Source organism: Homalodisca vitripennis, chromosome 2, assembly GCF_021130785.1.
Source record: "Homalodisca vitripennis isolate AUS2020 chromosome 2, UT_GWSS_2.1, whole genome shotgun sequence".
NCBI lineage: Eukaryota > Metazoa > Arthropoda > Insecta > Hemiptera > Cicadellidae > Homalodisca > Homalodisca vitripennis.
The window spans coordinates 129,076,633-129,089,067 of record NC_060208.1 but is presented as its reverse complement, the minus strand read 5'-3'; the positions used below and the strand labels follow the sequence as shown (position 1 = coordinate 129,089,067).

General features: G+C 34.9%; 1 protein-coding gene across 3 annotated transcripts in view; it reads left to right on the top strand.

Annotated features, from left to right (window-relative positions):
• LOC124354731 (splicing factor 3A subunit 1) overlaps positions 1-12,053 on the top strand; it is a 40,032-nt gene extending 27,979 nt beyond the window's left edge. For 2 of the 3 annotated variants that reach the window (XM_046805390.1, XM_046805392.1), the window contains exons 11-14: positions 2,952-3,228; positions 7,719-7,921; positions 10,274-10,447; positions 11,493-12,053. In XM_046805390.1, the coding sequence (XP_046661346.1) occupies positions 2,952-3,228; positions 7,719-7,921; positions 10,274-10,447; positions 11,493-11,594 (756 nt within the window). In that variant the 3' untranslated portion in view covers positions 11,595-12,053. Of the gene's footprint in view, positions 1-2,951; positions 3,229-7,718; positions 7,922-9,566; positions 9,693-10,273; positions 10,448-11,492 lie in introns of those variants that run through there. The other variant, XM_046805391.1, reaches the window with a different exon arrangement.
• The last annotated feature ends 382 nt before the right edge of the window (positions 12,054-12,435 follow it).

Genomic DNA, 12,435 nt, shown 5'->3' with positions numbered 1-12,435 from the left:
TTGTATACAGTAATTTAAATCTTGAGACAGTTTGGCTTCGCTGTGGAGAACCATCTTTAGTAAATTAAATGTTAAATCAAAATTGTTGTTAATGGTTTCTTAAAATAAATATGGTTTCATTATTATAGGCTGTTATTTTTTAAATAATTTGATGCTGTCCTCCTTGTTTTCTTTATTGGTTATTTCTAATGTTTTTCTTGTTATTTTCATATTAGTATTGTACCCATTCTCTTGGAATTTCTTGTATAATTTCCTGTTCTCTGTATTCTAGTTATGTTTATCTGAGATGTAGATAATACATTAATATTAATGTATTAAAAATCTCAAATTTCCTGGCTGAACGATGGTGATATTGAGTGTTCATATATGTATCTAATGGTGTGTGTGTTGGTTTCAAATATTCCCGTTGTCTTATACTCCTGTCTAATTTCCTGGCTGAACGATGGTGATATTGAGTGTTTATATATGTATCTAGTGGTGTGTGTTGGTTTCAAATATTCCCGTTGTCATATACTCCTGTCTAATTTCTTTATTGTAATCACATAAAAATCATGAACTCCTAATGGTTATTGTTTAAGTTAGGATGTATGGCATTTATATGTTGTAAGCATTCTATGCTGTCTTTGCTGTGTAACAAAACTTCACATACATCATTTACATCACTAAGCCCTAAATTTGGCTTATTCATGCCTTCCTTTGCAATATATTTCCATGTTAAGTTGACAATCAATGAAGTGATTCTATAGTCGCTTTTTCAGATTGCCCATAGTAGGTACTATAACAACAAAATTCCATTTTGATTGCACTTTGGTAAGAAATATTCAATGTCAAAACTGACAATTAAATAAATAAGTTTTATCACATATTACAGTTTTGTTGTTTTTGATAAAATGTCTTGAATACAGTCTGAATAAGTCTGAAATACAGATGGGCTGTGTTAATCTGGATATTTGTTTATTTGAGATGTTGAAAATAGTCCGATGGTTGCTGGACTATCTGAATCCCCCTGAACCCCCGCACGAAACACTGTTGTCAGCTATAATAGTGTGGGAAATAGTAAATCTTCTCAACATCTGTTGCAATAAAAAAAACCATCATCAGCTGTTAACATAAACATATATACATTCAATTGATTTCATTCATCAAGGAGACAGTGTGTGACCTTAGCTACACCATAGCAAGAATAGCTGGCGGTCAGCAGCGATATAGCAACACTGCTTTAAATGTCATCAGACTATTTTCGGGTGGTTTACTATAATATGATTTCTAATTTGTTTGTAGGGGTTATCATTTATCATTGCTTTGATTTTCTCCTCAGCTGTATTATCCTTATAACTGCTACCACATTGGCACAGCTAATGGCGAAGTGTAGCGGCTACAATGGTTATCGCAAGATAACCTGATTAAGCAACGTCAGTGTGGCTGCTGCTTGGATGGGTGACCGCTGAGCAATCCTGTCCTGGCAAGCAGCCCACCTGCCCAGCCATTGGTGGTAGTTTGGAAGTCACTTTTAAGCCGTTGATCCCCAGGTTAAGTGTTAGAGAGGGCTTCTTAGTGCCTAACTTCACCTGGTAAAATAAGGTATCTTCATCTTCTTCTTCACATTGCCTTTATCTGCTGGTTAAATATTTTATAACCATATTCTTTTTAAAGCATACAGGGAGTTTTTACCTTTTTCAATAAATTTGCTATTGGTAACTTTGATTCCTCCTATAGGTGCCCTAAGGAGTCCAGGCAAAGTTTAGACCTTCTGGAGGAAAGAAGTTGTAGACCCATCACCGTCTTCATTATTTAGGTTAATTATTGTGCGTTACAGTTTAGTCAACATCAAATAAAGATGTGCTATTATGTCATCTTATACAATATCATGACAACTGGTTTGACTACCATGCATTAATCAGTCTCTGATACATTAAAACTGTGTGGAACTGGACATTTAATACCATCTTTTTGTAGTATGTATTCTTTCTGGAAGAAATTTATTTTAACATGAATGAACTAAACACTCTTAAATAGTTGGTTGAATTGCTGATATTTGAACTGTCTCAGAGTTCAAAATCCCTCATGGAATTGTAAAGTGCACATTAGGGTCCAAGCTGTGAAGTTTTCCTATGGGTGATTTGGGTATAATGAAGGATACATAATGCATGTGTTTAAGTTTTAGTGTACATAATTTGGTTATTCTAAGCAACAAATTAGACTCTCAATGCAGCCCTACCAAATCTGATGATTTGAAGAGGTAGATTGCTATGAGTCAAATTGTTTATATATAATTGTATGTAAAATATATCATTTTTACATCTATTATAATTACATTCTATGGTTTATACAGCTTCAGTTGTGTGTGGTTTTGTATAAGAATTAAATCACTTTTTACTTCATTCCATTATTGGGAAATGAAGTAAAAAGTATTGAACAATGCACAAACATCATACTGAATATGAGATGAGTAAAGAAAAGAAAATATGTGTAATGTGAGGGATACAAGAAATTTATTAGTTGTGGAATGTGATAGGCTTCCCTCTAATATCATTCTGGTAGAAAGCTAATTCTCCTATGAGCTAAAGAAATTATCCACCATTGAATAATTTTTGTATCAGCAGACATAGTTTCATGATTAGTTAATTCTCTCTGATTACAGCAATTATGACATTGTAGTTTTTAACTGTTGTACAGTTTAAATCACTAAATGTAGCAATTTTTTGTATTTATCTAAATATGGACAAGTAACAGCTGAAGGCATCTGAAAGTAATTGCTTCAGCCACTTATTAGTTGCTTCATACATCTACACATCTCTATATCATTTTCTCAGCTCACTTCACACCCTACTTGAAACTCTCTATCATCAACCATACACAAAAAGTAGAATTAATAAGGATCGCACATAATATATTGAAGCAAATATTTAGTCACAACAGTTGTTCGTGAATTATTTTTTTATGTGTACAAGGTAACATGGGATGGACACACATCTAGTGTGGAAGCTGCGACACGAGCAGCTCGAGCAAACATTACCATTGAGGACCAAATCCACCAGATTCACAAGGTGAAGGGATTATTACCTGATGAGGAGAAGGAGCGGATCGGACCCAAGCATGTGGCTTGCCCCCCTCCCTTGCCACCTCCACTTCCTGCCCAGCCACCTCCACTTCCACCTCCCACTCGTATCTTACCTCCGCACCCATCACCAATCATGATAATACCTCCAATTATGAGTCCTATGATGGGTGAGTTGTATATATTAAAGTTTCCATTTTATATATTTAGAATATAAGTGTTTGTTATAGACTTTATGGACATAGTACACCTTAATGGTACACACAATACATATGTAAGTTTGATAACTTTATTGTTTGAATTATTAGCAGTGGATACCAGTGCAATTCCCATGAATAGACCTTCCCGTGGGACAGAGGGTAACCTGTGTGATGAACTCTAGACAGAGTGATTGTTACTGGAGGTGGGTTAGGACTACTTACAGGCAGGGTGTACAAGGTGTTCTAGGTGAAAGACTTTTCACTGCCCTAGGACATGTGAGTGGCTGGCTAATCGTGTTGGTCCACCAGCCAATCAAGTCAGGATATCAGAGATATATTTCAGGACCCACCATTAATCTTTCAAGAACTCGCTAAGGAAGGGCTAATACCATGATGGGACTGGAAACTGCCTCCACTTTCCTCTCTTGTTCTTTCTGATATTGAGAAGGTTTTTTGTGTTTTGTTACACAGGGAGAAGGAAAGTGTCAACGTTCTGACTTCCTCTCTCTACCTCTCAATGAATGTTTATGTACCCACCATAGGTTTGATAGAATCTAATTTTGAAGTGTACGAAAGTATCTATAAGCTTTGTGCATGCATCAGTCTTCCAGTACTGGGTAGGGTGTTGATTAGGCTTGGCATAAAACCTGTGGCAGAGGCACTGCCTGAATTAACAGGGAAAATAAATAAAGAAGAATATCATGTGATAATAGATTCAGGTAGTCAGGCCACTATCATGTCAGAAAGCTATTACAAAAAAATAAAAAGTGCAAGTGAGATCTTGGAACTACCAGTAACACATTTGAGCGGAGTGACAGGGATAAGTAGTAAAAAGATAGATAAACAAGTAATAATAGAAATATAAATAGAAAAAATTATTCCAAATAAACTTTTTGGTAGTAAAAGCAGTAAACTCGGGAAAAATAATTGTATGGAATTTTTTAAGAGAATATAATGTCAGAATTTATTTTGAACATAGTAAAATAAGATTGGAGATTGAGAAGGAAATATTAGATGTTGGGTTAAATATTGCCAATGAGAAACCATTTGTGGAAAATAGTATCCTATACCTTATTTGAAAAGGGAAGCTGTAAGGAAAGAAATAGAAAATATATTAAAGGGAGGTTTAATAGAAGAATCGGATAGCCCATACTCCAACCCATTAGTAAGTGTGGTATAAAAGGATTTATCGTTGAGAATATGCCTGGATAGTAGAGGTTTGAATCAACATATAATACCAAACCGAGACATCTTCACTTACAGAACAGAATTGTTTGCAAAATGTAGAGACTCGGCAGAGTCAATATTTGCAATTGTTTAAAAACTTGTTTGCAGGATTCTCTGAAATTTATTGTTGCAATTATTTGAATTGCTTTTTTTTGCAATTTAAACGCTCTTAAAAATTGATTGTTTGCGCACGTCCCCCACAAAATCATTCCGTAGGAAAGATGTGGATAAATCAAGCCATAATACGCCGTCATCAGTACTTGATTAGGGCAGTATTTGGCTAGGGACCTCAAAACATAAATGCCTGAAGACAATTTTGTGCAAACCGAATCGATGTGTGTATTCCATGTCAACCCTCGATCTAGGTGTATACTAAGGAACTTCGAGGCATAGACTACTTCTAACATGGAATCTGCTAGCATGATGCCCAGGCCGTTTTCTAATTCTACAGAGCGCAATGAAAAATTTAAAAAGTTTGATTTAGAAGAATTAGTTGTCAGATTGAGGCTTTGAAAGTACTGGACACAGTTGTGGAGGTCAACAATAGCCTGTTGTTCCACAGCCATCTTTGACTTTCCACTGAAGCAGACAGTTGTGTCATCAGCATATTGCACGAGTTTCCCATGCAGAAGTGATGATCCTATGTAATGGACATAGACTAAGAAAAGGATCGGGCTGAGAATGGGGCCTTGAGGGACCCCATAGCTCATTTTGATTGGCTTTGAAACTTGGGCACGCCTCTAATACCATGGGATTCCAATTTGTCAAGCAGTTTGCTGTGGTCTACGCAATCGAATGCTTTAGTTAGGTCAAGAAACACACCAGTTGTGTAATTTCGACCTTCTATCCCCTCCACAACCATGTCGACCAGACTCACAACTGCTTCTATTGTCGACTTTCCCTTTCTAAAACCAAATTGGTCCTTTGAAAGCTGGTTGTGTTAATAAAAAAAAACCAACCAACAAAAACTAGTTGGTTGCAATTGGTTGCTGGTTGTTTTTGGTTTTGTGGTGTAGGTGCTTAAGGAAGCATTCTTATTAAAAACAGTTTTTCAAAGATTTTGCTCAGAACAGGCAAAATTGAGACAGGGCAATAATTATTAATTGACATTGGATCGTCTTTTTTAAAAATAAAATTGACTTTTGCAATTTTTAGGAGGGAGGGGAAAACTCCTGTTTTAAAGGATAAATTTACTAATTCCGTTAAAGGGCTCATAATATGCTTGGAGCATTTCTTTATAAGCCACATAGATATCAAATTTAGATCATTTGATTTTTTGGCTGGGAGCTGCTGGATAATTCGGTCGAGCTCTTCCTCAAGGACAGGAGCCAACACCATAGATGCTGCTGGACTCTGTCTCTGCGAGGGGACAGCTTTTGGTTCAGATGGGAGGGGACCTTGCCCACAAGCAACAGCCACGAAAAATCTGTTAAACTCATGGGCAACCTCTGCCCCGTCCTGCACCAGGCTATTCCCAACTTTGAGTTTGATTTGTTTTGACATTTGGATTTTACTGTTGATGATGTCCTATACTGTTTTAGAAATATTTTTTGAAGAGAGGATTTTCTTAGAGACATCATGTGCTTTCACCGCTGTTGATCTTTTATAATTTTGGAAGTAAATTTTGAAATTTTCATTTTCAGTACTTCTGTTTATTTTGGATAAAAACTATATAAATAATACATTTTTAAATTAGCAAGTATTTGTAGTTTGATAATAGAAGTTTAGGCTTACCGATTAAGAATGTTAATGAAGCCTTTGATACTTGTTTTTAATATTTTAACTACAAATATTTAACTTTTAAAAAAGCAATAAGTTTTGTATTGTATTAGCGGTTCACTTAACCACTCCTTCTGGTTCAACATATTTGGAGAAATTTTCAGCTTTTATATAAAATAATTGCTAAAAATTAAATTTAAAAAAGTAAGTATTCATACATATTTCTTTTAGAATATTAATTAGTAAGTAGCTAAATTATTAAAAATGACTTTTCCTTAATTACAAAAGAAATACTATACACTGTAAGACAATCTGAAATAGCCACTTTGCCATTATTTTAAAAAATAACTTAACTAGTACATTTTTTGTAGTGGCTTATATCTGGTGCTGCAGTTTTATACTTTGAACTTTATGCTTACATCTACCTCAGGTTCAGGTGAATTTACTCGGGGATCCACAGAACCTGCATATTTATTTCTGGTTTTATAAACAAAATATACAGAACAATACCAACAGACAACAGCAACGTGATGAGAAGTAAACATACATGATAGGCAGTCAGCTGAGGCGTATTTGTATTGATTTGTAATTTATTGTCACAGCTGTTACTTAGTATAATTCGTTTTCTAAATAAAGACAAGAATACACAGTTACAACAGGTATCAAATATAACACATTCGGTGAAGTATGGGTGCTGCTACAACCATCTATTTACAACATTGACAAAATGCCTATGTATCATCAATGAACCATTTCATGTACGTGATTGCTGCTGACACAATGTCAATAAACCACGGGAGGGTTAAGTATGTTCACACACACTTCACTCCAACTCTATACTAAGTGATCTTAAGTAATCTAACACCATAGCACAAGCATTATTGCGTCTGCTTTAATCAACATGCTAAGGATTACCAAAATACATCTATTTGAAGGCAGTAATTATTTTATCTCTAGGATTAACATTAGTAATGTATTATATTTCATAATTGATTTTTTCAAGAAATATAATTTATACTATAGCCTACTATAATCTTTATACAAAATGTAGTCTATTATGTACGTAAAGTGATTTTGATCTATTATTAACTCAGATTAAAATATTTATAAGTGATGGTAATTAAATGCATGTATTATGTACTGAGTAAAGTATGTTGTAACTTTTATTAGTTAGATAAGTGAGACTAGTGTGCAAATAATCAAAGCTTAGAGTTGTTTATTTCCTGTTTTGTGCTTTACTAAGTATCAGACAGCATTTCTTTTTTGAGTAATGTAATAAAATTTCGATAACTATAGCAAAGCTGTTTCAAATTTAAAGACGCATTATAATTGTATTATTATTATTAATTTTCTTTAAAAACTACAGCAGTAATTATTAATAAGTTTTATTCTAAACATGTATTAGCTCCAATTAGTATAGAGCTGTGAATTTTAGTATAGAACAATTTTTAATTTGTTTTACCTAATTTATGGATTGTTATTAGATTATTTATTTTATTTTCAATTGTTTCAAGTGCCTCAACCGAGACCACAGTTCAACATGATACAAGTGGTGCCACCACCGACAATGTTGCCAACCTTTGTACCCCTAGTTACTCAGATGCACCAACCTTTGCTGATGCATCAAGCTGAGGAGAGGGTCAGTGAGCCACCTGCCAAAAAAATGAGAACTGAGGAGTCCCTTATACCTGAACATGTGTTTCTTGGTAAAACTAAGGTACGATCATCTAATGTTAATGCTGGCTGTTTATTTATCCACAAAATTGTTTGATTTTGTTCTTGAGTCATGATAAATTCTCCAATTCTATTTTTCATATTCCCAATGTTAAAATTACTTCACTACGTAGCTCACCTCTGAGCAAAACTCCAATTCTTCAAAATGAAATTTTTGGTCTTACTGTAGGTAATTAGTTACCTAGGACATGATTTGATATTAAGACGAAATTGCGTATTTAAAAAGTATTTCTTTTACCTCAGGAAGGCTGATGGATTTTTGCTTATGCAAATAAATGAGATATTTCTTTAAAGAAAACATAAATTAACATTTTTTAAGTGTTGTTAATATTTACATTAATTGAAAAAACTAATTTAGTTTATCAAGAAACTTACATAACAAGATTTTACCATATTACACTTTAATAGTATTATTTAGTTTAATATTGTGAAAAGTTATTTTTTCAAATTTTCAAACAATATATACAGTGTATTAATAATAAGTTAAATAAGCATGATCCAGTGTTAGAAAGCACAGATACTCTCCAAGAGAAACAAGCAAAGCTACTTGGTCTAACTATCGACTGTGGACTCACTTGGACAGCACACATAAATAATCTGTGTAAAAAGCTCAGCACAGGAATCTTTGTGATCAGAAGGATGAAGTGGATTGCAGGGCCTGAGGCAGCAAGGACAGCCTATTTTGCACTTGTTGAGTCTCATTTGCGTACACTTTTTGATCACACATCCTATGATCATGTACTAACTTATAAGAGATAAAGGTATCGATATTTTCTCTAAAATACATTAAATTCTGATATACATAAATACAAGCAAGAGTCACTATTTTAAAATTACAAAAAGACTGTGTGCGAACCCTTGATTAGAAAGATCAGCCATTAACCTGATTGCCTTTTATTTGTCACACAAAAACATTTTTGGAGGTACTACAGTTACCCTATAGATGGTACCTTAACAAAGATGTATATTGAACAATCCAAAATATGTCAATAACAATAGTTCAAAATTAACACAGTGCTTAGGAAAAAAATTACTCTATAATTTCACATGCAGTACCTCAGATGCCAGAAGAAACAGAGTGGAAACTAAGAGGTCAGGTGCTGACTGTCGCTGTGTTTGTTCTTACAGAGTCCAGTGACTTTTGCCATGCCTCATATGCCAGAAAGAACAGAGTGGAAGCTGAAAGGACAGGTGCTGACTGTCACTTCTGTTTGTTCTTACAGAGTCCAGTGACGTTTGCCGTGACCGTGCCTCAGATGCCAGAAAGAACAGAGTGGAAGCTGAAAGGACAGGTGCTGACTGTCACTTCTGTTTGTTCTTACAGAGTCCAGTGACGTTTTGCCGTGACCGTGCCTCAGATGCCAGAAAGAACAGAGTGGAAGCTAAAAGGACAGGTGCTGACTGTCATTTCTGTTTGTTCTTACAGAGTCCAGTGACGTTTGCCGTGACCGTGCCTCAGATGCCAGAAAGAACAGAGTGGAAGCTGAAAGGACAGATGCTGACTGTCACTTCTGTTTGTTCTTACAGAGTCCAGTGACGTTTGCCGTGACCGTGCCTCAGATGCCAGAAAGAACAGAGTGGAAGCTGAAAGGACAGGTGCTGACTGTCACTTCTGTTTGTTCTTACAGAGTCCAGTGACGTTTGCCGTGGCCGTGCCTCAGATGCCAGAAAGAACAGAGTGGAAGCTGAAAGGACAGGTGCTGACTGTCACTTCTGTTTGTTCTTACAGAGTCCAGTGACGTTTGCCGTGGCCGTGCCTCAGATGCCAGAAAGAACAGAGTGGAAGCTGAAAGGACAGGTGCTGACTGTCACTTCTGTTTGTTCTTACAGAGTCCAGTGACGTTTGCCGTGACCGTGCCTCAGATGCCAGAAAGAACAGAGTGGAAGCTAAAAGGACAGGTGCTGACTGTCATTTCTGTTTGTTCTTACAGAGTCCAGTGACGTTTGCCGTGACCGTGCCTCAGATGCCAGAAAGAACAGAGTGGAAGCTGAAAGGACAGGTGCTGACTGTCACTTCTGTTTGTTCTTACAGAGTCCAGTGACGTTTGCCGTGACCGTGCCTCAGATGCCAGAAAGAACAGAGTGGAAGCTGAAAGGACAGGTGCTGACTGTCACTTCTGTTTGTTCTTACAGAGTCCAGTGACGTTTGCCGTGGCCGTGCCTCAGATGCCAGAAAGAACAGAGTGGAAGCTGAAAGGACAGGTGCTGACTGTCACTTCTGTTTGTTCTTACAGAGTCCAGTGACGTTTGCCGTGACCGTGCCTCAGATGCCAGAAAGAACAGAGTGGAAGCTGAAAGGACAGGTGCTGACTGTCACTTCTGTTTGTTCTTACAGAGTCCAGTGACGTTTGCCGTGACCGTGCCTCAGATGCCAGAAAGAACAGAGTGGAAGCTAAAAGGACAGGTGCTGACTGTGACTCTGCCGCTCAGTGACTCTGTGTCTGTTATCAAGGCCAAGATATATGAAGCTACCCAAGTACCACCTGGCAAACAAAAACTCCACTGGGAGGTAAGAGATACAGTCATTTCACGCAAAATTCTTTTTTAGGTGTAAATTGTTTTGTAATTGCATAAAAGACTCTTTATAATGATTAAAAATTGTGTTGGAGACTAAAATATTTATTAAAACTATTAAAATATTTATATTTTTTAGTTTTCATCGTTGTTAGATTAATACGGATATTTGTGAAGCTGTGGGTGGCACTAGCTTTTGTATACCCTCATCAAAGAACTCTGCCACTTGACTTGTACTAGTCAGAAACAGTTTTTTTCAACATAAACACTTTTTCCAATCACTTTCCATCAAGAAGTTCTTTAAGTTTCAGAAAAAAGTCATTAATCTTTATACACTGTTAGAAACATAGCAATATGAGTGGTATTTTTGTTAGAGAGAAAGCAAAGTTTTTAACAGTATGCTGTTAAAAGAAACTTCGCAAAACAAGAAGCATTTCAAACTGTTTTACATACATATTTTTCACGATTTAAAATAGGTTCCCAGTTAACATAACTAACTGCACTTTGAAGCTCATGAATTCTGAAGTTGTGATGCTCAAGGAAAGAAAAAATGTTTACCACGTAAACCCTATGTAGCTCAATATCAGTACAAACATTTTTAGCATTCCTTTGTATTATAAAAAATAAATGGAAGTTTTCACATTTTTCGGTATAGATTGCTTTATTTTGTTGCGAAACATCTATAATTATATTCTAAATAGACAAAACACTAATATACATAACACATATTGTTATTAATGCTATTAATTAATGTTTTTAATTATTATTGCTGTTACGTTCAATATTTTTTTTTAACAAACCTTGTTAAAATATAATTTATTAAAAAATCCACAGTAGGTGGTAACCAGAAATATTTGAAATGTTGTCACATTAGGCAGACTAGTAGTAATTTTTTTATATAATAAAAATTCTTTAATTTTAATTTAATTTACTCAATGCAGAAGTTGACTTAAATGAAATCATTTTGATATCATTGTATTGATCCATGATGTATAGTTAGTTTACCACTTAAGTCTGAACTGATTGATGGTTCTGTCCAGGGAATGTTCTTCAAGGATACTAACTCTCTGGCGTTCTACAACATCTCGCCAGCCACCACAATACAGCTGCAAATCAAGGAGAGGGGTGGCCGCAAGAAGTAGACCATTTCACTGTTTTAGTTTTTAACTTTGTGTATTACCTATGTAATAATGTTGTTTATATGTTATAAAGAAGACAAAATATGATAAAATTGCCATAATGCATAATTATTTTAATACCTAGTTTCTTGTTTTTGGAATTACTAATAACATTATTAATTTTCAACTAAATATGTTTGAAACAACTGAATAATTTCTTCTCAGTTAGTTATCATTTAAATATTGAGTTTATTTTCCTAAAATTTTCCTTTGTTAATCATAGCAGTTTATAAAACAGTTGTGTGGTTAGTAACGTTTCTCATTTTAGAAGTGCATCTTTGTTCAATTTCCTGGTTCTACAAATGCTGAACATATACCACAATGGTAATGAAAATTAGAATTGTATTCATAAATTACAATCTTTTACATTATACATGAAACAGTATTAATATTGATTGTAAAAATAAAAGAATTGTGAAAATATTGTACTATTATTATTACTTAAATTCCCTTGTCAATCCTTTAAATTTATTTCTAAAAACAACAGAAATATGTCTTACTGCTGCATTTAGTTAGCTTTCAATACATAAAATGGAAACTAATTTGACTAAAATACAATTATTAGGATTAAACAATATAGATTTTTTTAGTTAAGATACCAATGATTCCTTTCTTATAAAACCTTCCAATTTAAAAAATACTTTGAAATTGTAAAAGTAACATCAAAGGTATGACCAGAATTATTAATGTACTAGCGGGGACCCGACAGACTTCGTTCTGTCAAAAAGATTATTGTAATGTGGCAGTTTTTTTGTTCCCCTATTTTATAGTGGGGGCAAAACATTCTCCTGAACTGAACCGTTAC